Source organism: Hyposmocoma kahamanoa, unplaced genomic scaffold (assembly GCF_003589595.1).
Source record: "Hyposmocoma kahamanoa isolate Upper Pololo Valley unplaced genomic scaffold, ASM358959v1 232, whole genome shotgun sequence".
Lineage (NCBI taxonomy): Eukaryota > Metazoa > Arthropoda > Insecta > Lepidoptera > Cosmopterigidae > Hyposmocoma > Hyposmocoma kahamanoa.
This window is the reverse complement of record NW_020653750.1, coordinates 9,852,650-9,879,465: the sequence shown is the minus strand read 5'-3', so window position 1 is coordinate 9,879,465 and position 26,816 is coordinate 9,852,650. Positions and strand designations below refer to the sequence as shown.

The 26,816-nt window shown below is 33.7% G+C and overlaps 4 protein-coding genes across 4 annotated transcripts; 1 reads left to right on the top strand and 3 right to left on the bottom strand.

Annotated features, from left to right (window-relative positions):
* Positions 1-1,958: 1,958 nt before the first annotated feature.
* On the bottom strand, positions 1,959-4,503 carry LOC113228545 (protein SDA1 homolog). Its single transcript, XM_026461891.1, has one exon. It carries the CDS (start codon positions 4,438-4,440, stop codon positions 2,275-2,277), a length of 2,166 nt encoding a protein of 721 aa, XP_026317676.1. The 5' UTR covers positions 4,441-4,503; the 3' UTR covers positions 1,959-2,274.
* Positions 4,504-4,788: 285 nt separating this feature from the next.
* Positions 4,789-8,712, top strand: LOC113228540 (ER lumen protein-retaining receptor). Its single transcript, XM_026461887.1, has 5 exons — positions 4,789-4,957; positions 5,074-5,333; positions 6,291-6,437; positions 7,985-8,090; positions 8,672-8,712. The coding sequence occupies exons 1-5, from the start codon at positions 4,867-4,869 to the stop codon at positions 8,704-8,706; spliced, it is 639 nt and encodes a 212-aa protein (XP_026317672.1). The 5' UTR covers positions 4,789-4,866; the 3' UTR covers positions 8,707-8,712.
* A 515-nt stretch (positions 8,713-9,227) lies between these two features.
* On the bottom strand, positions 9,228-19,733 carry LOC113228539 (DNA polymerase subunit gamma-2, mitochondrial). The gene is made up of 6 exons (XM_026461886.1): positions 19,330-19,733; positions 14,727-14,861; positions 14,155-14,311; positions 11,408-11,520; positions 11,238-11,342; positions 9,228-9,591 (listed from the first exon to the last, which is right to left on the bottom strand). The coding sequence occupies exons 1-6, from the start codon at positions 19,711-19,713 to the stop codon at positions 9,520-9,522; spliced, it is 966 nt and encodes a 321-aa protein (XP_026317671.1). The 5' UTR covers positions 19,714-19,733; the 3' UTR covers positions 9,228-9,519.
* LOC113228541 (glutamyl-tRNA(Gln) amidotransferase subunit C, mitochondrial) lies at positions 19,694-21,034 on the bottom strand. The gene is made up of 2 exons (XM_026461888.1): positions 20,584-21,034; positions 19,694-19,889 (listed from the first exon to the last, which is right to left on the bottom strand). Exons 1-2 carry the CDS (start codon positions 20,874-20,876, stop codon positions 19,694-19,696), a joined length of 489 nt encoding a protein of 162 aa, XP_026317673.1. The 5' UTR covers positions 20,877-21,034.
* Between the last annotated feature and the right edge of the window lie 5,782 nt (positions 21,035-26,816).

Below are 26,816 nucleotides of genomic sequence, written 5' to 3'. Positions count from 1 at the left end.
CAAAATCACGATGATTTTTCACTGTGATTTTTTTGGAACCGGAACGACAGTCACGGCGATAGAAATGTAACGCTATTTCCCATATCTAATCGTATATAACCGCGCGTAAATAAACGTTTTCATAAACAACTTTTTAAGCAGACGTCAAACTAAAAAGCGTTTAAGTGAAAGGCGCTTTTACAAGCACGCTTTTTAAACGTACGTTTTATTGTAAAAAAAATAAGCAGCTCTTTCCATTTCAACGGTTAAACAAGTATAAAAGTTAAACAATTTATGTTTTTGAACGCTTTTAAACGCCAATGAACAAAATGTTGATAATATAATAATATTATGTCATAAATAAAAATATAACTCGTTTCTTTTCAAAAAACTTATCTTAAAACCGTTAGTGGTATACTCTTGCGTTTCGCTATCAACACAAATGTTGCAAACTTTTTTTAACATAAAAGTCTATGCGCTTAAACGTTTTCTAAATGGTTTTGTTAGCTTCAAACATTAAGTCAATGGCTTCAAACTAAAAAGCGTTTAAGTGAAAAAGCGTCTAAAAAATCACGCTTTTTTGAAAAAAGCATAAAGCTTAAACGTTTAAAAAAATAAGCAGTTTTTCCCATCTATAAATGACACGTACAACTACGCTATTTCTTACACTACACAGGATGGAAAAATAGTCTAAGCATTTTTATATAATATAAATCTGTTGGTATATTTTATTCTAATTATTGTTGACATTAAATTGACAACGATAAATAATTTTGTTTATTAATTATTTTGATTAGTTCAACCTTAGAGCATAATCTAAGAGTTCAACTTTTTTCTAAGTGTTTAATTAAGATAATATACAGGTAAGGTAAAAAAAACAATAAAAGCTTAACTACTAGAAAGTAAAACTAGGATTTTTAAATTATATGAATAAAATTGGGTCCCCGCGGCAAGGTGCCCAAGATGCTGGCAGCGTTCCCCTTTGTATTGCTATGCTAATGCGTTGGGCAAGGTAGCTGCCCTTGGGTTTCCCAGACAGTCTATTATTTTTTCGATAGTCTATTATTATTTATTTATTTTTATTTTACCGTTTTCTTTCATCTACCATTTTCCTCGCTATAGTAAGGTGAAAAGTTGTGTGTTTCGCTCGGCAGCAAAGTTGTTTTGCGTCTCGTGTCTTGAAAACGTCGCTACGCTCAGGAATCTATTTTCGAACCACGAGGGAAGCGATCTTAGGTGTCTTCGCTTGCTCCGGTTTCAATACAAGCACTCGCGTCAAACTACAACTTTGCAGCCTTGCATAACAAATAACTATTATTACAAAAAGTTGATAATAAACGAAACAGTGTCAAGGGTGCTGGTGAAATTACAGGCACATGGGACTTGTCAACATGTCTCAGGGTAACGGGCGCAGTGGCCAGATCTTTGCGATTTAAAGCTTTAAGTGGCACTGCATCACTGCTACTGTTATGGACAAGCGTAGCTTAGGTACCATCAGGCGCACGACATGTTCGTCCCATTACTTGATATTATAAAAAATCTATAATTTTTGGTTTTACACTGTTTTCGATTACGATATATAAGGTAAACTTTCTTAAACGAAGTATTTCTCTGGCGATGATGGTTTATAAGTAGTAGTAGTGAGGAGATTATTATTAACATAAAGGTCGAGTACAAAAAAATCATTCGACCTGATCGAAAATTGTCTATTTTGAAGAATTTACATTTTTCAGAAAAATAAATATTTTTCCCGAAGCTTTTTCCACATTTGACACCGTCAAAAGTGGACGATACTGAACGAAACAAAGGAGCTACTAAATGATTTTTTTAAATTATTATGATTATTTTTTTTCGATTTTGTCGAATAATTTTTTTACTCTATTTAAGTTGCTTTTAGATATACAATTTTATTTCACAATTCATACTAAATAAAACTTCAAAAGATATACATCTAAACATAGAACATAATATGAGCGTTTGAATAATATTTTTCGTTTATCAGAATTTTTTCCTGAAAAACTTAAACTATTTGAAATTTTTCTGAAAATTACCCAACAACAACAAGTAATCATGAAGAGCTCCCAAAAAACAAAGGATCTAACCAAGCAGCTAGTGCATAAATAAAGTTTTATTGGAAATATTACACTATTGAAAAAAACCAGGAGCACTTAAAAAAAAAATATTGTAACAACACTCTAATAGTTTTATTTATTTATTCTAAGATCTCGTACATGTCTCCTACACTTTATTTACTCAGCTTATTGTAAACTGTACTATTACTGTAATGTATTAAAATTACCGCATTTTCTTTTGCTTTATTAAATAATTTCGAAAAGCAATCTGCTTATCTTTGAAGGACCTTTTTATTTTACCTTTAGCTTTTTGTTTAACCATCTGAAAGTTCTTAGTTTTTCTTTTTTCTCTGTTTGTTTTTGAGCAATGAATGTTCTTTCTTCTGTCTTTGTATCCAAATTTATCTCGTTCTTGTCTGCCTTTGAGAACTGATTCTAGTCTTGCACTTTTATCATGCTTCCTCTTTTTATGAATATTTTCAATAGCAGAAAGTTGTACAAGTTCTCCTGACTCTTCATCTTCATCATCAGCCAGTTTCTTTCTTTTAATTCCACTAATATGTTTTTTCACTTGAGCTGCTTCAATTCTTTTAAAGTCTTCGTCAGTAAAAATGGTTTCCATGGCGATCTTTCGAGCTGTTTCGATTTTCTCTTCTTTATCCATTTTATTGTTCCGTTTTGCTTTCAAAACCTTTCTGGCTATTGGTTCTGAATTTGAGTTTGCTTCTTCAATTTCTGAACAAGAATCCTCAGTTGTTTCATCACAATTTTCTTCACTTTTCTCTTCTACACAGTGATCATCATCAGCTTCACTATCTGATATATTAATTTCGGAATCTGATGATCCAACATCAATCCATTCATCACTGTCTGAACCATCGTAAGTTTTCTTTTTTCCCTTTGTGACTTTCCATTTCCTTTCAGTTTCCTTTATTTCTTCTTTTTCCAATAAAACCTCTGAACCAGGAATATAGTCTCTGATTCTGATTTCACCATATTTCTTTGTTTCTAACTCTGTTGAAGCTTCTGTAGGCCTTCCCCTATCTTTTTTGTGCAATAAGTGTGGCATAGATAGCCTGTAAAGTTGGATTAGAGATCTTGCTGCCATCATAACTGACTTTTCTTTGTAACTCTTGTATTGAACAAGATCTCTGAGCAAATCTTCACCTATAGCCAAGGGACAACGCGCACAGATTTCTCTCACAGCATTTAGACCAACAGCCATGACATCTGTAGAATTCCGTTCGGTAATGAAGTTATTTGCAATTGCTTTCATAACAGGCTCTATGACTTCCGGTGGTACAAGTTCATGTGAAGCTTGTGCTGCAAATTGTAGGATCCTGGTTACTTCTCTCTGGTGAGGCATGAGCAACCTTGCTATGAAGGGATAATAGTTGAAGAGGAATAAATTATGAAGTCCTATCAGCCTCGATATGACATCTAAAGACATCAATTTGACTTCAAAGCGTTCATTTGACAATTCCATTTGTTTGAAGAGTTTTTCAGCAAATCCTTGAGGATTGTTGATCAGATGTAGAGCAGAGAAATTGAAGGATGGTGCTTGTTGTTTCTTCTTCTTCATTTTCTTGGCTACCTTCTTCACTTTGTCTACCATCTTATCTCTCTTCCTAGTTTTCTTGTTGAACTTGTTTGCAATCATTGTGTCTCTGGGATCAATTTCTTCATCACTATCGGAATTATCTTCTTTTTCTTCATCTTTCCCAAGAAAGAACTTCAGTGATGCAACCATTACTTTAGTGATTTTCGAAAAGCATCCTATGTCAGCTATTATATTCACAGTCTTATGATCATTCCAAATGTTTTTGTGATATAGTTCAATTAAAATATCAAGTGACAGCTTTGCTGCTTTTGCATTTGTATCACGCAACATAGAGAACATAAAATTCTGTAATGTTGAATTTAATTTCATATCCTTATGCTTCATATTCATGTTTTTTATGTCTGTTATAATGTGAATCTTCAAGAATTCACGTAAATTTTTGTCTTGGCATTTTAGTAGGTGGAAGAAAAGTTCTAGTAAGTCAAATGGTGTGATAAAGTTTTTGTTTCTCAATAGTATTAAGCATTTACAGAGAGCGAGCCTCATGTCATTGTGGAGAACAGTATTATGCGTTTTTAGAATATCGACGATTTTTTGGGGAAATGTCTTCATCACATTTAAATAACATTGTGCTACCTGTGCTAGAAACATAGCCTGTTCATCGAGTTTCTTGTTGTATTGCGATGGGTTTAGGTTAAAAATTTCCAGAGTAGTTTCAAAATGTGCCAACTGCTGATGGAACTCTTCTTTATAAGAATCTGGATCTCTTTTAATCAGGTTTTGCAGCTGCGTTAAATTATTAGGCAGCTGATTGTTATGCCGCACCATTTTGAAACTTTAACAAAGCAAACTTCACAAATTGAAAATATTTTATCAGAAACGACAACCACAGGACCCACAGAACACTATACTCACAAGACGAGAGCACACTAAATTTAACCTCAAACTAAAATTGTCAAAAGCGCGATGATGTCACAGTTTCGCTTTGTTGTACCCAGTAGCGACACGTAAAGAGTGCAAAATGGTATAGCGCTATCTTGTTCGTACAAATGATATCTATAGCGTAAAGTCTTACAAATTCGTGATGATCATGAGTCAATTTACAGTTCAATGCCATCGTTATAGTTTATATTTATTCGTTGATACAAATGGCAACACCGAACAATTGTGTCAGTCAGCCACGTCATTTTTGCTTGAATGAGAAGTATACGCGGCGTATCTTCCATAAATAATTGTCTTGTAAAATAGTAAAACATGAATATATTCCGTTTACTCGGTGATTTAGCCCATCTCCTAGCTATTATAATATTATTGCTCAAAATCTGGAAAACGAGATCATGTGCAGGTAAAGAAATGTTGTGTGATAAATTGGTTTTGCGGCCGGCATGTTCTCGAGTTGCTTAATATTAAAACAGGTATTCTGTGTCTGGCTAATTGTGATTGTGTATGATTGATTTTCAGGCATATCGGGAAAGTCGCAGATTCTGTTCTCTGTTGTGTACACGGCGCGCTATTTGGACTTATTGACGACGTACATTTCGACGTATAACACTGTTATGAAGTTGGTGTTCATCGCTGCTTCCTACGCGACGGTGTACCTGATGTACGTGAAGTTCAAGGCGACCTATGATCACAACCACGACACCTTCCGGATCGAGTTCCTGTTGATTCCCACATTTGTGCTGGCACTACTTTTAAATCATGAGTTCACAGTCATGGAGGTTAGTGAACTGTTACTAAATGATTCGTAAAGCGGTCGCTATGCCGCGCTTATTTTCGGCATTTTAAAGTTAATTGAATACCAACATATCATCTGGCTAAAATCATGTACTGTAAGAACTACAGTACAAACACCTCCCTGCTAACACCAAATCCATTTAGGGGTAAGAGTAAATAAATAAAAACCGATTCTTTTTTGTGTGCTCTTTGATTAATTGTGCCCTAAGAGATAAGTATTTAAAATTGTTGTTTCACATATTCTAACAAATTTTAATATCCTTAATCAAAACTTAAATGTTACATTGTTATGATTTAATCTCTACTGCCATAAAACTGGACATTGGTGATAAAATCTGTGTACAGTATCAATATCAAGTTATGGCTTGATTACACACCTCAACTATAAAAGCGAGTGAGATGTTTACTGATATTAAGCCTAAGACAATAAGGTGCACAGAATAGGGTTTTACACATATTTTTATTATGAGGCAAGCAAGTTCAGTTTATATAATTAATTGCCTTAATTTATAACGATCACTGGCAAATGAGTGGTGAATATGCCAAGTGGAATAGCAATTGCAGGGGTTTGAGCAACTTGCTCGACCATGGCATGTTGGTACTGAGCACTTGGACCTGTCTTGATTTGTCACCAAGTTTCATGCAATTTAACAAATTTACCTGTTTAGTAGCCAGTAATAGTAGTATATTATATTACGCATACATATATTATGTATTTGTAGAGGTATTTAAAAAAGACATATCTTGTAAAGAAAAGATTTGATTATAAGATAATGATATTATGGATTACGCACTTATAATGTAATAATTAATAATGGTGTATTTTTTTAAGTGGATGATAAGTGCTGCAGGTTGGTTGGTATTTAATGCAGTCTGCTTAGAAATTATATCATCCTGCTGTTAAATAAATAAACAAAATTAAAGTCATATAACAATTCCAGGTTTTATGGACATTCTCAATCTATTTGGAATCAGTGGCTATCCTGCCACAGCTTTTCCTGGTGTCCAAGACGGGTGAGGCAGAGAGCATCACTTCCCATTATCTGTTTGCCCTTGGTTCATATAGAGCTCTCTATCTCCTGAATTGGGTTTGTATTAATTTTTTTACATTTAATTAAGGAATTCGTTACACATAGGGCCTTACAACTTGTCAATATATTCGCATGCGTGAATGCTTGCACAAAGTCAATTTAAATTACTGTCATGTATTTGGATTCCCTTTAAGTTCTAATCTGTTGGCAACAGTGGGTTAGATGTATGGTATATGACGATTTCAGTACACGTACAGTAAAATCCACAAAGTCATACTATGTGATAAAATTAAAATGCTTTATAAAATTATTTATCTAAATAAATCAATATTTGGTACTAAAGACTTCAATCTACTAATAGGTATTGTTGGTACCATACTAATTAATCAAAAGCTTTGTTTGTTAAAGAAAATATTTTTACAAACACAAGCAATATTTTTAATCAGTAAAAAGGCTAGTTCCATTAAAATGGAGCTATAAAGTGGTTCAGAATGTTTACTCAGAGGTCATTGTGCTTTAATAGCTGGTGCAATATGGCTCCACTTTATGTATGGGTTTGTTAACAGAAGATCTCTTCACTTTCAATTGAACTTGCTTTCTTGGCTCTTAATAGAAAAGGCATTACACTATTTAGGTACAGTTAGCATCAAAATGCCCAAAACTATATCATGAATAGTGCAAATCCGCGTCGTATTGGTAAAAGGCGCGTATCTGCATTAAACCAAATTTCACAGGAGAGGGATTTAACGTTATTATTTTGTTATTTCAATGGCTACGACTTTCATTTTTGCACAGTAAGCATTGTTGTCTACAGACTGCTAACAATAGATTCCCGTAAATCACACTACTTTGGTTGCCGCGATATTTACGCGGAATTGATTTGTCCACAAAATTACCGAAATGGAAACTCATAATCAAATGCTAGTTACGCGTAATTGCACTATCCTCGACGATATAACATCTAAATGTGACAAAATGCATACAAATGTCATCAGTAGAGTAGTAGTAGTCAGATAGAGTAGATAGTTTTTTAACCGTTTCGAGCAGTTCGATGCCGATTGTACAAGCGTATATATATAGTAAGTCAATAATCAAAATCGAAATTACTGTATTTTAATGCATTTTATGAAAAAGAATGAAATGCAAATTATTAATAAAACAAGCATGACTAATAGGTCTGTAGGTGAGTAGTAGTAGGTTTGAAGTAAAAAGTTGACTATTTATAGGTAGATGGTTTAGATCATAGATTCTCAAACTTTTTGACTTACCACCTACTTAGGCAAGATAAAAAACCCCTAAAAAAAAGAAATCCCATGGGAAAGAAATATAGTGTAGTTTATATAGATAATTCTTTTTTTCAAATGCGGTAGCATCTCCTGGACAGCCCTCCAATTGCTTCCGAGACCCCTACCTCCCCCCAGGACTCTTTGTCGTCCACTGGGTTAGGGACCACTTTGGGAAACTGGCTTAGATAAATTGTCAACCTTCTAAAATTGTGTTAAGTGGTACAACTTGAAAGTTTCTGATATTACATTTTTAATTTTTAAAAATTTAGTTTTGCCTATTTTTTAATATAATTTTCATGACGCAACTGTTGTCCTCAGGTATATCGCTACGTGGTTGAAGATCATTATGAGCTCATTGCTATCATTGCTGGAGTCGTACAGACGGTACTCTACTGTGATTTCTTCTATCTCTACATTACTAAAGGTAACTTTACCATTAATAACATTTAGCAGTTTAGAAAATGTACACCATAAGGACCGCGATTTTTTTGGTCGTGCCATTTTGAAAATGATGCAATGATTATATCGAAATTTTCGGCTAACACATAGGGTGCTAAAGCTGAATAAATCCAAGGAGATTGTAAACCCTTTGAGAGGATAATACGAACCTTTCGTAACACAAATCCACATCACATAATTAAACTTGACTAAAAATATAGTCATTTCGAGGGTGTTCTGAGATTTCAAATAAAACGCTCAACTTACAATACACTACGCCTACTACAGTGCGTGATAACAATATAACAATGCATTGAATATTGTTGCAAGTCATACTAACCTTGCAGTGTCCATTATATCACTTAATATAATAGCAACAAAACAAAGACAGGAGTGATCGGAGGGACCCATTCAAATCTTAAGATCGCTGTTGGTGTAACTCTCACTCTTGGCTCCATATCCCCAATTTTGTTTTTCCTTATACTCGGTCCACATAGCAACTCACTTTTTGTATATCACATTTTGCATAAATTATGCATTGACTCGACTGGTGTACGTTTGTTTCAGTATTGAAAGGGAAGAAACTGCAGCTACCAGCCTAAAATAAATTAACTAAAATATCTCTAAAGATGTTTTATGTAAGCCAATAATATTACCTAAGATCTAGTTGTACAACTATTGTGTGTACAGTGTGAAAATGTGAATTACTAAACAGCAGTCTGGTGTGATGAACTTAATTATGTACTATATTTTAATTAAACCTTAAAGTTATTGACCATTATTTCTGTGCAATTTAATTTTAATCGCCAATAGCGTAATCCCCACTTGGTACATTTGAATATATTATTTTAGACGATTCTTTTATATCAGTTAAAATATTGAATTTTGGTTTTCTCTTTATGTACTGAAATTCTAAAATAGTACTTATCTCATATAAATATTATTATACTAATAATGATGATTAAAGTTAGTATTATTTAGACAATGGACAAGGTCATGCATGCTGCGTCTGTTCAGTGTGTCGCACCAATGTATGGGATGTCTACATCCCTTCCATACATTGTCACACAATCTAAGATTCACGAAATTTTATTAGATAGCATTTAACCATTGAAGGCAAGTTTTAACTGTAATAAAATAACAAAATAATTAATCTTTATTATTTTTTATTTACGTGTAAAGGGAGTTTTCATTATCGAAATCGTGTATCTGAAGTGGTCATACTAAATTTATTAGACGGTGAATTCGTTAGGCAAAAAAAGTATGTTAGATCAAAAATTACATTTTTGTTACATAGAACTTAAGAACATAAATGTCTTGAAATAAGGATTCGTGAAATAAAATTTTAAAGTGAAGATGGTGTTTTGTTTGGATGTACAAAAACAAATTGACCTTACAACCCTTTATTCTATTATTTATTCGTTTGGAGTATGTTTTCCACATAGTAAAGCTGCGTAATGATCGAAATCTGCAACGTGTAATTGTTCCTGAAAGAGAAGTGAAGACAATTATGTCATAAACAGCAGATTTAACGGCTACTATCTGAAGTCGGTTTGGTAATAACGACAAAAACGAACAAGTTGTGCGGTTTGTTACTGGCAAGATAATTCTAGTGCAAACTAGTTTTCCTTGGCTTTTTTAAAAATAAATGATGCATTTTAAAACAAGTATAATGCATTTGACTTCCATCTCACCTGATGGAAAGTGACGATGGGGTCGACTGTGGAGTATGCATACCTAAATAAAGCCCATTCATTCTCGTCTTGAAAAGGCCCAAGTAGGTCATAGTGTTCAGGGAATAAGTCTGCAGGCAGGGAATTCCACACCATAGCCTTTCGTTATATAAAATGTGAAATTCTTCATGCGAATCTTTGGAATATCTACAACTTAGGGGTTCCCACCCCAGCCTACATCTAGTCTCCCGATGAAGGAAAGAAGTCAAATAGTACAATTCTATCGTACACTCGATGTGATATATTGAAGAATAGCGATAAGCAGGCAACTTTACGGCGATGTTCAAGGCTCTGCAGCTTCTTTCAAAGTAGTTAAGCTTAAACCGGTTTAGTCAAACAATGTCAGTTTGTCCTGAAAATGGTCAAGCCCTACTACTACTGTTTTGGCAAAAACCGCACTTATTTGTGCATACTACTGTGCATATTACTTGTGCATACACATTTTTACGATTAAAATTTGGGCGCAAAATCTACGACTAAAACTGAAAGTGAAGTGAAGTTTTATCAATATAAATAACGTTTCAAATACAGTTCTTTTCAATGTCCATTTAAACTTAAGAAATAATCATCTGCCCCCGTAGCATGGCTACGCATGATAGTCGCGACGCGCGCGATAAAATTGAAATAAGCGCGCGCTATTGCTTATCTAAATTAGATCTGATTTAGGGTCGTATTCCAGGACTTTACTCAATACTCAAGCATTTGAGTATTGCACTGAGCACTGAAAATCATACTCAAGTCCTTGCAATTAGGGTCGTATTTCCAGTGCTTGAAATCATACTCAAGTCTGCTGAAATCCTGACTTGAGCATTGAGTAGAGTTCTGGAATACGACCATTAGACAGCCAATAGCGCGAGCTTATTCCAATTTTATCGCGATCGTCGCGACTAACATGCGTAGCTATGCTACGGAGGCAATGTTAATTGAACATTCATAAATGTGTAGTTCCGTTATTTAGTAACATCAAAGAATAAATTTTTACAATTACGGTTTGCAGCTGTTTGTTCATCTCAAATTATGCATAGTTAGCTCTCATAGTCATGACTTGAGCATAAAAATGGAATATGCAAACGATACTTGAAACTTTTACTCAAAACATACAGTATCTCAAAGTAGAATTGATGTACCTTACGTAAATGTGGTAATTTTGATAAAAAAACATGAATATCAGGACGAACTGATATTGCTTAGATTAACCTAGTTTGTGTAAATTGGCTTAGGTCTAACTAGTTTAAACTGGAATCGGGCTTTGCCTGTATACATAATATAATTACTTAATACAATTTTTATCTAATTCAATAAAAATATGGCTCACTGAATACCAAAAAAAAATGTGTAGTGAACCCATATTTTAAATTCATCTAGTACGATAAAAAAGTGAAATAAAAGGACAGACATACCTTTACCATAGTACTGCTATTAAGTAAGTGAAATATACCATTTTCTAAGGTCATTTCACTCAGAACTGCTGTGTATGCCACACCAAGCTGAAGATTGTCCTTAATCTTAAATAAAAAACACCAAGTCAAAAGATAATCCTAACGAAAATGTTAGATATTATGTTACGTACCTGAGATTCCATAGGTACAGAAAAATCCGGTAACCAAGTTGATATTCCCTTTTTATTAAGTCTATGGTCGAGTAGAGCAGCTAATTTAATCAGAGTCTCCTTTTTCTTTGTTTCTAAAACATAAACAGTGGTTAAGTAGGTACAATATACAATTGTAAGCAATGTAGCTAGATATATAATAGTAAAGAACGATAAAATCCTTTCCATGTGTGTGGTTTTCACTAGTGAACATAACTTAAATAAGTTATGTTCACTAGTGAATATCTTTATTTATTTCCAACTTACAGCTATCATTACAGGTTGTACCTAATGCGATAGTGCTGACGACAACCCTTACTTAATTACCTTTAATTTGGATAATAGTAACTTAATAACTACTTAAAAAATATTATTATTATGGTCACACAAAACTCACAAAGTCGCTTTTACGAATTCGTTCAATGAATGAACAACAGAATATATCCACGAAATAAGTGATAACATTTCAAATTGCCGTGTAATCAAATTATAGGATTGATGTCATGACAAATCGTCGGGGATAGTGCAATTTGGGTGCGCACGCTAAAGATGGAGATCGCAGAAACGCAGTGCGCATATTATGTTAGTATACTATGTTATAAAAAAGAATTACGCGTAACTAGCATTGGATTGTGAGTTTAAATTTCGGTAATTTAGTGGCCAAATTAAATCCGCGTAAATGTCGTGGCAACTAAAGTAGCGTGATTTACGGGATTCTATTGTTGTCAGTCCGTAGACAACATAAATTAATGCTACTGGGTAAAAACGAAAGTTCTCTCCTGTAAAATTTGATTCTGTGCAGATACGCACCTTTTACCAATGCTGCCGCCGTTAGTTGAAAACCTTGTGACAAAAACTCAAAACCGAGAAAATAATGTTTAAAGAAATGAAATTTACAAAAAATATTTACTTTTCTCTTGCAGTAACTTCATACGTTAACCACCTAGAAACAAATAAATACCTTGGCAGATCAGCTTTTTTTAAAAAAAATGTCACATGCGCCCTTTTAACTAACGGTGGCAGAATATTACACACGCGGATTTGCAACATCCTATGTTGTAGTAGTGATTATATTTGGAGATGTAGTCCGTATGTAGGTAAATATGATTTCTATCTTATAGTACTAAAGCTCAATTAACATTGCCGCAGGACGAAACGGAAGCTAATTTTTGCAATGACATTGTAGTGCATGGCTTACAGTGACTTTATGTCAATCGTGTCGCTGCGGGAATTCTCTGGAAAACGCGCGATCCTGTCTTTTGCTCGTATCTGGGTTGTCTACACTTTTTTTATAGTACTAAGTGACGGGACGAACAAGTCGTGTGCCTGGTGGTAAGCGACACGCCTATCCCTAGCAGTTGCAGTGCCACTCATTGCTTACATTATTGCTTCGCGCTATAAATAAGGGTAGGACTGTACAATACCTAAGTCCCCTGTGAGTGGGGAGTTACGGAAACCCACCCTTCCTGAGTTATATGACAAAGCAAATTCGTGCCGATTTTTCATATACTAACCTGAATGGGGTGCAACCAAGATTTGACCTATGTAAAATAAATTTGTTTTCTTTCAATCTTAAATGTACAATTACTTATTAATTTATGCTTTTTAATTCAATACTATTTTTTTAGTTCTCCGTCGCACATTAATACTCGACTAAATTAAAAGCCGTATGATGATACTGAAGCTTCATATTTGACAGTAATTGTTTCGGATGGATGTCGGACATAGAAGAACGGGAGTAGACCCCCTGTTTTTTGACTCGTATCTAGTTTATATGTTATACAATTGACATAAAATTCATTATCTTGTGGTAACAAAAATTCGCTGCCATTCCGTTCCGCAGGAATGTCAATTGAGGCTCAAGTAATATGTCAAGTAAATAGACGCCGCAAGTACTGCGATCTGTATGAAAACCAAGCGTGCCACATTTTTTGTACCTCCGATGAAGTCACAAGCGTTATTTAGTGATGGGAAACCTCCTTTAACACTAAAGCGATTGATTCATCGAAATGCGTACGTAGCACGCATTTACAATAATGATTTTTCAAGTATTTGTTGATTATAAGAAGCCGTGAAATATTATTAGAATAAGATAATTAAACCCTTTATTAATACACGTTTTGAAAAAAATATTGCTCTGGAGAACTAAAAAAATAACAACGAACTTTATAGAATATTTTTATAACATTTTTAAGGACATAAGAATTATCATCCTTTTGTTTCCTAAATCGATCAGAATCGAGAACTGTGTTGCATCAAGTGAACATCACTAATCGTAAAATTTGACCAAAAACATGACGAAGTGGCAGTACTACGAAACTGAATGCATTATACGAAAGTATCGCTCGTTCGATATTCAAGGTCTTCTAAAGGACCACAAGTGTAACGCACCAAGTAAAAGCCGCGAATCACTGGGTGTACACTAGTTTGCATACTTGTTTTCTCGAAATTCGTTCAAAATGTAAATAATTGATTTTAAAATAAATTATGCATATTCTGATTACGTCCCTGTTTATTTATCTTCTCACAGCTGTAGTGTTTTTGCAGTTTCTAATGGCACAATGGGCATTTTTCGCGTTTTGGACTGATTTTCAACTACGGTAACGGCCTGGCGCATTCTAAAGCGTATACTATTTATTTATTAGTATTTTTTACTATGCGTTTATAGCTTACATTTTTGGGCATGCGAAGTAAGTACACTTGCGGTGTCTATTTAGGTTAATACATACCTTCATCCATAGCAAATGATATTTGATATGGTGCCATCATTCTGTGAAGTCGCAAGTATCCCTCTTTGGTGATGCTAGTTAGTGCATCCAATAGCAATACGAATAAGGCATTTTCGAGTGTCATGGAACAATTTAGAGTAGATGTTCCTTTAGCCTCCTATGAATAAGGGTAGAAACAAACTTAGTAGCGCAAAGTAGATTATGGGTCGTATTCTAGAACTCTACTCAATGCTCAAGTCAGGATTGCACTGGCAACACAAGCACTGGAAATATCCTGACTTGAGCAGACTTGAGTATGATTTCAATCACTGGAAATACGACTCTAATGGCAAGGACTTGAGTATGAGTTTTAGTATTGAGTAGAGTTCTGGAATACAACCCTGAGTATATCAGTAAGAGGCTATTGAAAAGTAATTAAACATTCATGAACACCTGTACCTACATACAAATGTAAAACCAACAATGATAAACGTCTGTTCAAAAGCTATTGTTAACTTCAGAATAGAGTATAAGATAGGCACTTACTATATATGACAAAGATTCAATTATCATTAAGGTTTATTGTTACCTACATTTTGTTCAGAAGCAACAGTGATAGTTTCCACAGTTTCTTGACCCCATGGGAATTTGGCTACAATGTTCACCTCAGCTCTCTTATCTCCGTATTTGATATCATCAATGCTGAATACACTTGGTGTTGTTGTAATCTGCAAAGAAAACAATTACAACATTTTTGAGTTACTTTGTTTTACTTATATATTTTTATTAAAAATTTTGTAAAGACAATTTAAAATTCTCTATCTGCAAGAAAGTTCATTGCGCCTTAGAGATGTAAGCTGCGGCCGGGTAGAGGTAAGGGCATCATAAGACCCGTTGCTATGAATGCTAATCTCAAGGCCTATAATGTATGTCAATGAAATGACAAGGCACAGCACTAATGTCTAAGCGCCAAAGTGTGAACAGGGTAGATTACACACTGCTAACCTAACACCAGTCCTAGCCCTATGCAGGAGTTAATGTGAACCCACAGTGGTAAAATCAGGTGTTAAACATTTTTGTATTTTGGATACTTCTCAAAGTCTTTAAAGGTGTCCGCCAGGATGGCTGAATCAAACGAAATATACAAATCAAACTGTGCTGATTATTTACTACCTATTTTCTAATATTTAGTACCTTTATAGACATATTTTTAGTTCGCATTCCTTAATACCTACAAATGGAATTTACATTTGTAATAGTGAATTCAACTATTAATTAATATAATAATTGTTATAAAATATAGCTTGCAAAGATAATTCAGAAACCATTGTTGGCATAGTCTAAGCGCCTGCAAAACTATTATTAGCAATTACATGGAGAAGATAAACTGTGTTCCTTAGATGATAATTTTTACAAAGGTGTTTAATTATTTTTTTAAATAAATTTTTATAGAAACTTCCTAAAATAGTGAAATAAAAGTATGTTTAGGTAAAAATTAGATACTAAATAGATTATATAAAACAAGACAATTATATACAGCGTGTCCCAAAATTCAACGATAAGCGGGCGCTGGAGGGTGGACCTGCGCATAACTACTTGAGAAAAAATAAGAAAAAAAATCTATCTCATTTTTTTTTCAATTACGATAAAAAAATTGTTATTCTTCGAAAATTTACTCCCTTAATGATATTTTGAATCACCACGACCACATTTTTTCAGATATTTCTGATGTTTTAATTTTAACGGCCACCTAAGTAGTACTGCTGTCTACCACAACTCTTAAAAACCCTAGAATGCCTTCAGTTTTACACAAAAATCCATCAAAATATTTTTTTTCCTTAACATTTTGAAATATTTTTACCTGCAGTCGACTTTCACTCATCGTTTTGTAAAAAAAAGTATGGACACCACTGCGGCAAGTTTTTTTTAAAAATTGACGCAACTAACCAAGATTCCAAAATGGTATAATACTTTAATAAAACTAGGCGCCAAAAATATTGGTACCATTTCTAAGAAAGATTAAAATTCTTGATTATTGTTCTTGTTCATAATAATCACTTTTACTATGTGCCGAAAAAAGGTTATGTGTTGCAATTTCTTGGAATTTCAATGGCACGTGTGCGTAGTCGATACAATTTAGAAATTAGAGAGAGAGAAAAATACCGAGAGATATACGTTAGAAAGAGATAGATAGATGTCCTTTGTTGAATAGCAATAACGCAGGTAGAGAAGTTCCGGTGCTCAGCAAGTCAGTACGCTCTGCTCCTTTGTTTACTGCGCACCTTTCCGTAATCAATTGACGTAGCTCTCGTACTAACGACTTTTGGCTTGGCTTATTGGACTGGATTTAAGTGATCTGCAAACTAAATTGACCTGGCATCACTTTGGACTGTGAATTGGAGTTTTGGCGTATTTTGAACTGATTATCGTTTATCATGCCGCTACCATACACACCGGTGGAATACGCTAACATGCACCTCATTTATGGAGAATGTCGGTGCAATGCTAACACTGCCAGCAGATTGTATCGAGAAAGGTACCCAAACACTGAAAGATACCCGGATTATCGAGTATTTTTGAATGTGCATCGAGCGTTTTCGGAGGGTCATTTTCCATCTGCCAGAAGAAACGCTGGAAGACCGAAATCGGAATGCGATGAAGAAGTTCTCAATGAAATAAACATTGATGCAACTACCTCAGTACGTGCCATAAAAGCAGCTACGGGAATCCCAAAAAGTACGGCACATCGAATTCTGAAACGTCACAAGCTCCACCCATATCACTATAGGCGAGTGCAGACGTTATTGCCTCGGGACTATCCACTACGGATCGCATTTTGCCGTGTGATGCTGCAAAAACACCGCGAAGATCCCCAGTTCCTAGACAAAGTTCTATGGTCGGACGAAACAACCTGCAAGAAAGATGACTATTTAAATCTTCACAATTCACATAGTTGGAGCAATGAAAATCCGCACCTGATGAGACAAGACAAATCCCAATATCAATTCAAGGTTAACCTATGGACAGGCATATTAAATGGAAAAGTGATTGGGCCCTTTGAGTTACAAGGAAACTTAGATGGTAATAGTTATTTGAACTTTTTACAAAATGATTTGCAAGAATTATTAGAAGACATCCCCTTAAGTGATGTACAAAACATGTGGTTTCAAAATGATGGTTGCCCAGCTCACTACGCCCGTCCTGTGCGAGAATACTTAAACCAAGAATATCCTGGGCCTTTGATCGGGCGACTTGGTCCTATCTTATGGCCACCTCGTTCACCCGACTTAAACCCCCTGGATTTCTTCTATTGGAGTTGTCTCAAAGACAGGATTTACGCAAAACCCATCACAACATTGGACGAGCTTCGGCAAAAAGTCAATCAAGCTGCGGCTCATATCAACGGTAGAAGATATGCACGACAGATAAAACGATCATTTTTAAGGCGATGTCGTGCATGTATTAATGCTGGTGGCAAACTATTTGAACATTTACTATAATGTTAATTTTGCAATAAATAAATTAAATGAAGAAATACCATTTGTTTTGATTTATTCAACATTTTTCAGCAACAAAAACCTATTTTCGGCAAATAGTAAAAGTGATTACTATAAATAAGAACAATAATTTAGAATTTTAGTCTTTCTTAAAAATGGTACGAATATTTTTTGAAACATTTTTTTTAAGTACCTGCTTTATTGTTGTTCAACAAAGGGCATCTATCTATCTCTTTCTAACGTATATCTCTCGCTATCTTTCTCTCTCTAATTTCTAAATGTATCGACTACGCACATGTGCCATTGAAATTCCAAGAAATTGCATCAAATAATCTTTTTTCGGCACATAGTGAAAGTGATTATTATGAATAAGAACAATAATCAAGAAATTTAGTCTTTCTTAGAAATGGTACCAATATTTTTTTGCGCCTAGTTCTCTTAAAGTATTATACCATTTTGGAATCTTGGTTAGTTGCGTCAATTTTTAAAAATACTTGCCGCAGTGGTGTCCGTACTTTTTTTTACAAAACGATGAGTGAAAGTCGACTGCAGGTAAAAATATTTCAAAATTTCAAGGAAAAAAAATATTTTGATGGATTTTTTTGTAAAATTGCAGGCATTCTGGGAATTTTAAGAGTTGTGGTAGACAGCAGTACTACTTAGGTGGCCGTTAAAATAAAAACATCAGAAATATCTGAAAAATTATGGTCGTTGTGATTTAAAATATCATTAAGGGAGTAAATTTTCGAAGAATAACAATTTTTTTATCGTAATTTAAAAAAAAAATGATATAGTTTTTTTTTCTTATTTTTCCTCAAGTAGTTATGCGCAGGTCCACCCTCCAGCGCCCGCTTATCGTTGAATTTTGGGACACGCTGTATATACGTAAGGTGGTTCCAACCTGACGTCAGAATGGCTGGCCACTTTATTTCTTTAATATTTCCGTTAGCGCAAAAGTAGAAAGTATGTCAATAAAGGTACTAAATAGTAGAAAATAGGTAATAAATAATGAGTACAGTTTGATTTGTATATCTCGTTTGGTCCAGCCATCCTGACTGACACTTTAAAGGTGTCACTGCCACAAATATCAACAGCATTTACTGTTCTACTTTTTAAAGCGAGTTTCATAATTGTTATTGAGAAATTGTTTAAAAACAAAATATCACGATATGGTGTAACCAGCTGGTGACTTTATATATGTATACAAACTGTTAAGCTATTTTACTGCTTTTTCATTCATTATTCAAAGTCAAAGAGACCACAACCTTACACTTGCTACAATGTTGATGCACATCTTTCGTCTCATCAACATGTGTCAACTACTGCCTGGTCTTTCTTGAGGATCCTCAAACTTGCCTGTACCAACTTGCCAGCTCAAGTATGGCTATGATTTTCTGATATCGACATGTACAAGGTTTTAAGAAAATCACCAGATAATTTGAATAACTATGTCATAGCATAACCTTAACTAAATTAGGAGTAATACACTAATGACCAGGAAAATTTAAAGAGACAAGGGCAGATTTTTATCCTTACTTAGGAAGTCATCTAAAATTAACAGTGTACAGTTGTTGTACTAAAAGTAATTCTGTTCTTTCCAAGGCTTCCTAATCAGCTCATATATTATAACACCCACATTTATCTCTCCAGTAAAGCAGTGCAGGCTTAAAGAAAAAATACTATATGAATAATAACTAACCGAACTCCACCAGTACTTTCTATATCTCTGCCATTGAATAAAATATTGCATAACATCTTGCTCAGGAATAACAAGGCTGAATCTCAACTCCGATCTTTTCTTTGGCATACAATCATTAAGATCATGTTCCAAAAGCTCACTATATTCAGGCAAGTTTTCAGATATGTAACCAAATGGTATTTTTTTTACTTTGCATTGTGAGCTTAGAAATACAGTCATATGTTTATGTATTTTCGAATGCAAAGATTGAAGCCAATTACTGTGTATGTTTTGTAGCAATATTTGACTTGGTTTTTCTAAGCTATATTGGACAATACTCTTGGTTGATTTTTTAATATCAAAGAATTTATGTAGGTAAACTACTTTACGAATTTCGTGTCTCATTTTGTTTGACTTTGTTTTTGTTTTGGTTATGTTCAAGTTCTACTTCGTGTAATGGAATATTGCCAGGTGGTGCGACAAAGTAGTCGTCTTCTACAACTGCTGCATTTCGTAGAATATCCTTCTGACAGTTTCCTTGAGTTATTTTGATAACTTCGTCTGGACGTAGAGTAAGATTTCTGAAACATGTGGAGATGATTAACTAGTTAATGAGAAGGAATAAATGAATATTTGTAGAGTATTAGTACAGAAATAAAAAAGAACACTTCTGAAAGCAAGTTAGGGCAGTGTAATTAACATGAGAAAATAATTGAGAACTGTCGGAACAAAAACTGATAAGATACATTTTGAGTCACTCTTATATGATAATACCAAACGGTAGTTTTTGTACATTTCTATGGATAATTTACCCAACCTGAACTGAAACTGTTAAATCTTACTTCAAAATAAGTTTCAAATGCACAGACTTGAACACAATGTGACAAATCCATTCAATGAGACTAGACAGAATTAGAATATTAATGTATCAGATTTACTGTTTTTGTTACAAAATTCTTCAATTATTCCTTCTATTTATAAACTTAAATCAAACATTGGTGTTGGTCACGATGAAGTTGATACCACTAATTTCAACATCTTTATAATAGCTCTAATGATTTCCAAAATAATTCTGCAATGTCAGAGTTAAAATGACTATGTATGGTAGTTTTGTATAATAATGTAAAAATTATGGCTAACAATGCCAATGTCCCCTTGAGAAAAAAGTTGATACTGCAAAATTTAAAAAATTACACAGTAATTACTTTATGACAACCACTACTAAAAAACAATAAAAATAAAGTTTCCTAAATTTGAATACAAACTTGAACTTACTGGTCTTCTAAAACAGTGTATAAAGGCTCAACGCCTTCAGTATTAATATTCAGGATTTGATTCGCAAAAGATATCGTATCTTCCAACACTGTTACACCTTCTGCAGTATCGCACTTCACTAATGAAAGCCTCTCCAACAATGCTAACGTGTTTTTATCCACTTTTACTTCGCTTTTCTCTAGCTTTCCTAAGGTTACCGCAACATCCGTAGGAATTTTGCAAGAATAAGCCCTTAATAATAAATTTACGGTTTTATATCTGCTGTAGCTTGCACGGATGAAGTGACAACTCATACTTATGAGTAGATAGTATTGTTAATTTAAAGGATATTAATATTTTGTTATAATAGTTCCAAATACAATAATGCCTCGATGATGTATGTATATATAATAATAATCCTAGAAGTAGAAATATACAAAATGAAGCGCAGGCCACGGTAGGCAGATAACTTTTTCACGAGTTTTATGTCAAAATCAAAATGACAACTCGTTTTATTATCCGTTCAGAAATTAGTTTACAGTTTGTTTTTCATTAATTACGAAACGAACATTTCTTGTGTGGTTTTTTTCCACTGCTCTGGATATCTTACTGGGAATAAGTGAAAGCTGATATTCATAATAAACATTATTTTTCTTTTTTCTATGCACTTTATACAAATTTATCACGTAAAATTCCTGCTTTGTTTTGACGTTTCAAATTAATGGTGACATAACCTGAAAATAAGAGATTTGTTTTCGTGAAAATAGAGAGATCCCTATAATTTCTCTGGAAACTACACTTGAATTTAGGTAAGTTAAAATAAATTACATGGACCATATAATACTTGGACAATTTCTAATGATTTTGCTAAAGATTTAAACATTTTAATGGTATCGTAAAATTGCAATGAATTTCATGTAATTGTTTTTGCAGGAAGCATGAAGAAATACGCGAGTCGCAATATCTTATATGATAAATTGCACCGTGGTGGTGTATTAGTATGTATTGGACTCACTTTATATGGTTCCGTGTTGCTTGGGGAACATTTTTACAAATATTTTAAATATGTGCGACCAGGCATTCAGGCGGCGAAAGAAGTAGCAGAAAAAGAACTCCTAGACGAAGGATCTTCAAATAAAATATTGTTAAAAGAATGATTTTACTAGTCATTGCTATATGTGTTATTTTGTAAGTTTTAAGTAGGTGTCATAGTATAATTACGCACTTTGTTGTTTATTTAGTAATTATGAAATCTGTAAATCAACTGAAATAAATTTATTTTCAAACTATGTTTTACTTTAATAGAGAATGATTGTGCATCAAAATATAATTAATCTTTTTTATTGATACAACTTATTTACCTGTTAATATTCAGTCCTTTTCATAATTTCCTTTCCAACTTTATTTACATCAAAGTTATAGGTAGTTATAATATGGGCATAATTTGATTGTAGTTGTATGTAACATATCTTACATATCGCACCCATCATGAAAGATAAGCATAAGTGGAATTATGTCAAACATGTTTATTGCTCCATTAGATATAGAAAAATAGAAGCCACATCCTCTCCCATTGGAGATTAGATAGAGAGAAATATAATATACATTTTTCTGTTTTTAATTCCACTTATGCCATTCTTCCATGAGGACTGTGATATCTACGATACTTATGCCAAGAACTTATTCATATAAGCTGGTACATTTTTTATTAGGATTTTAATATAGCCTAGTACAGTTTATGTACATTGTGTAGAAATTAGTTGAGTAGAAGAATGCACCTTTTCAAAATTAAACTAGCCCTCGTTAGATGGCGCTAGCGGTCATAATTCACAATGGACTTCCTTGAGGTATACTGTTACATATTACTAATGGCAGTGTGTCATGTACATTTCAATCTTTTTTATTCTTTTCTATTTAGTTTTTTATTAATTAAAATAAAAAACTTGTAACCCCAAATATATAGTGTATTTCTATGCTCTAACCCACAGATTCCCAAACTTTTTGACTCTGCCCACTTAGGCAAGAAAAAAAATGTTGAAAACACGTATTTTTATATTAGCATAACATAAAAAAATCACAAGGAAAACAATATATATGTAGTGCTGTAGAATATAGAGACAAGGTTTTTTTTCAAATGCGATACAGGGGGTGCCCTGTACAGCATCAACGCCCCCCAATTGCTTCCGAGGCTCCTACCCCGCCACCTAGGGCTCTTCAGTGCTCACCGGGAGCGGTAGGGTCCGCTTTGGGAAACTATGCTCCAACCTGTTGGTTTCTTGAAGTATGTTTGAAACTATAGACCCCCGTTAGATGGCGTTGGTAGTAGTATTCCCTGATGGAGCCCCACATAGGTGTACCACAACTACAATGTTATAACTACGGTGGAGTGCATATTTAGCCACACGAGGCGGCGCGGTGCCCGTACCTTGCGGCGAACCCCAACCCAGCACTCTGCTCTGCCGTCAACGTAATCCTGTGGGACTTCGTCGGATTTTATTTCCGGATATTGTATTTTACGTTTGGTCACCGAGATTTTGCCGACTGTATTTATGATACAAATAAACTTTTGTAATTGTAGAAGTGATCCACTTTTAATACGTTTCTTTAAATATTAGGCAGCAACCATCGTGTTCCTTAATTGTGTGTGTAGTATTAGATTCATAGGATGGAAAAAATAAAGGAAATTAGATTGCGTTTCTTTGTGACAAGACCCCTCAATCGTGATGATTATAGCATTTTTCCTCCCTCTAAGTTATAGCAAATAGTATTTATGTGGTCCGTGGCAAATACTATCACGAGACAAGTAATTAATAAATTTAAAATATCTACTTACTATTATACTGGAAGTGTTATTTGTTTATCTTAGGACCTATCTGTGTCCACGATAGCATGACACACAATTAAACATATTTATAATTGTAAGTCAATGTATTTACATATCAATTTAATTTTTTCTTTATGGTATTTGTTTTTTCATTATTACCCATCACTGCACGGATCGTTGGAATTTGAATACAGAATATGATAAAATATTGTAATATAGTCCAACTAGTCGTCTTTACATCATTGTGTTGAACTAATTACTTAATTAGTTTATTTAAACATAAAGTATCAATAAAAAATTGGCTTAAATAAAACGGTAAACATGTCAGGTTAGCCATTTTTTGTCTTGTATTTTGCTTGCACTTTTATAAAAATATTTATTGAAGAGGGAGCAGAGGAAAAATTCCTAATCTTCGATTTGATTTTAGAGGGGTATATCCACTTTAAAGTTAAAAATAAAATATTGTATGAGTAACTACACGATATATTCAAGCATAGACATTAATCAGAAACATAAAACAATAAAGTTTCCTCGTTAGATAAAAATCACGAAATGACCCCTAATTTTCACATTTTTTCGATTTATTCTCGAAATGCTACAGGTTATTAGGACAAAAATTAGATATATTTATGCATGATCGACAACTGTCACTACGGATTTTTTTAATCCCTGTAGTTTTAGAGTTATTCGGCTAAAACGAATTTGGTACTTTTCAAAAATTCAAAAATTCAACATCTCCTGTCGCATGTCACGCGAACTTCAGGCATATATTTGTTTTTACAAATTTGGGCGGAGCCAACGTCAAAACTTTTTTGGCATGTGAGCTCTTAATTATACGTGTATTTTTGCCTGTAGTATAAGCACGTTAGTTAAGAAATAGGGTTAAAAATTTAATCAAATCGAAGTCGTTTCCTCCGGGAAATGTTTTCATCAGTTATAAGTTATGTAACACGTATCACCGATCGTATCTGACAGAAAAAATATCAAAATATCTTGATCTGACTACGGACTTCATTATTTGGATAGATCCATGCCATATTATTATTCTGTCTTACAAGGTTTTTATTGCTAATTATTTTAAGTATATTGTTGTTCATCAAGGTTTTTATAACTGTGAAAGTTCTTTTTCATTGACCCGTGTCGTTGAAAAAGGCTTTACCCATAGATACTTGATTAATATCGTGAGAGTCAGAATGGCGGGTGTGCCTTAACGGATCCTGACAAATTTGGTATCGAAAAATGTATCTAATTTGTACTATTTAGTACCTCTGTTTAAAAAATTTGTACCTGCATCAGAACGAAGTTATAGCATTAACAAAGGTATAGGTGTACCAGAATCTCATGGCATTAAATATTAGAAATATCGAACAACTTTCACCTGGCAATGTTAACTTGTCAATCCAAAATATTACTTGTGTCAAATGAATGTCTGCTAAACTTTTTCATTTTAAAATAACGTTTTTGTAGCAATAGTTACTAAAAATCCGCTTCAATCTCAAGCAAAAAACATTGTAATATTGTTTATCGCAAAATCAGCGACGAATTAGGTGCATCTAAGTCACAATTCACGATTTACAACCAGGTCTCAAGTCTTGCCGATTAGTAGGAGTAAATAAATCTGATCTTTGAATTTTTAACGAAGCCAAATTAATGTATGTGGTACGTTATTTTTGTTGGTACCTACTGGTCTGCGAGACTACAGTGTGTAGACAATGATTGGTTGGAAAAAAAAAACTTCAAATTGCGAACGTAAATAAATCTATCACCCACAATCTAATTGATATATTTTTGTTTAATTTTAAAATGTATCAGAAATTATTTACCTCTCTTACACACAAATTCAAACAGGTCTTAAAACATGTACGAGGATAGATCAATCTTGGTGAAATAAAATATGTGAAGTATCTAGTACATTTTTCCCTACTATATTGATGTTGCCCACTACAAATTTCAACTTGTCTAAGTGCTATCAGATTCTGGTACACCTATACACCCGCCGTATTGACTGTCAATATGCGGGTGTACTTCGGATTACCAGTACCTATTTATTTAATAACTATAAAAACTTCCTATTCCAAAAATTTGTACCTTAATAGTACTATGAAGTAAAGGAAACTCCAGCTCGATCTGATGGTTAGTTTCTAAGAAATAAGACAAAATATGTTGATATGTCAGAGTGCCGTGTGCATTTTAACGAATCCTGACATGTTTGGTACCTAAAAATGTACCAAAATTGTAGTGTATTTAGTATTTATTCTCAAAAAATTGTACGTCTATCATAACGAAGTTATAGCAAAATGAAAATTGTAAATATTTTCGTAATAAAAAAAAATAAATTTCCGCCACATAATTGGGTACCTAGGCAGAGGTTCTACCGTAAAGACCCCCTTCATATGTCAGTATTTTTCCTAGTTTTGATGGAAAATGTGACAAGCGCGTGTCCTTATTTATGTCCTTATTATATTAGTGTGTAAGATAGTTAAAGAGAAATATCTCCATACGAAAATTTATTTTTTGATGGAATGTGTTCGGACCGAGAAACTCAGGAGGCAGTTGGGCAGTGTGGTTAACATACGACAAACTGGGTGGTGTACCTAACAGTATACTGGCCGTTCCTTCAAGCCAAGATACTGTACAAAATATATTTGAATAGTCTTAATCTAGTTTAATTAATTAAATAATAATTGTATTAACTATACGTTAATTTAAAGACATTTTATTCTTAAATAATTCGTTTTAGACTTTCATTTTAGTCTGTTTTCAGGATTTTATATGATCGAGTGAAGTATGTCTTGTCACACATTAGCACATTCTTTAGACAATATCCTTTTGTGTATAATATATTTTTTGTAAGACCATTGTTTAATAGTGAATACCTAAACCGTTTGATCTAACAAAACAGTTTTTCCTGCTTCTTATCCGGTGACTCGCCTTAATTATTGTGTCTGGGTACGGCTGTCATGTATAGGGCGAGATGGAATTATACAATTAATCATAATATGAATAAAATCTTGCTGTGTTACCGATAGTGTACGAAAAGGGAAACATTGTTTTCTAGAAATAATTTTATTATTGTTTATCGAGTCAGGAAACTTATGTGGGTTTTCAAGAAATTAAGGCATGTTGGTGAACTAAACCTACTGCGCACAATTTACTTTGCATTGGCTATCGGTGCTAAGTTACTGTATTGGAACTTGGGTTGGTGTTTGTAAGACTCACGTGAAACGATTAGAAATAGCACAAAGATCTTTATTAAAAGTAATACCATTTAGTCCCTATCGATGTCCCATTAAAATTGTGTATGAAACGTGCAAACTCTATAAGAAAACTTTATATTTTGCAAGTAATTGTATAAAAATATCCCTTACAATCATGAACATTATAAACAGAAACGCACTGTTAGGAATGTTTGTCCACCAATAAAATCGAA

Coding starts and splice junctions, on each gene's coding strand:
- LOC113228540 (XM_026461887.1), top strand. CDS start 4,867: ATGAATATATTCCGTTTACTCGGTGATTTAGCCCATCTCCTAGCTATT. Junction 4,958..5,073: donor GAAAACGAGATCATGTGCAG/GTAAAGAAATGT, acceptor ATTGATTTTCAG/GCATATCGGGAAAGTCGCAG. Junction 6,438..7,984: donor CTCTCTATCTCCTGAATTGG/GTTTGTATTAAT, acceptor TGTTGTCCTCAG/GTATATCGCTACGTGGTTGA.
- LOC113228539 (XM_026461886.1), bottom strand. CDS start 19,713: ATGAGACACGAAATTCGTAAAGTAGTTTACCTACATAAATTCTTTGAT. Junction 14,862..19,329: donor GAAAGTACTGGTGGAGTTCG/GTTAGTTATTAT, acceptor TTTTCTTTGCAG/ATTACAACAACACCAAGTGT. Junction 11,521..14,154: donor ATCATTTGCTATGGATGAAG/GTATGTATTAAC, acceptor TTTATGTTTTAG/AAACAAAGAAAAAGGAGACT.
- LOC113228545 (XM_026461891.1), bottom strand. CDS start 4,440: ATGGTGCGGCATAACAATCAGCTGCCTAATAATTTAACGCAGCTGCAA.
- LOC113228541 (XM_026461888.1), bottom strand. CDS start 20,876: ATGAGTTGTCACTTCATCCGTGCAAGCTACAGCAGATATAAAACCGTA. Junction 19,890..20,583: donor TACACTGTTTTAGAAGACCA/GTAAGTTCAAGT, acceptor CACATGTTTCAG/AAATCTTACTCTACGTCCAG.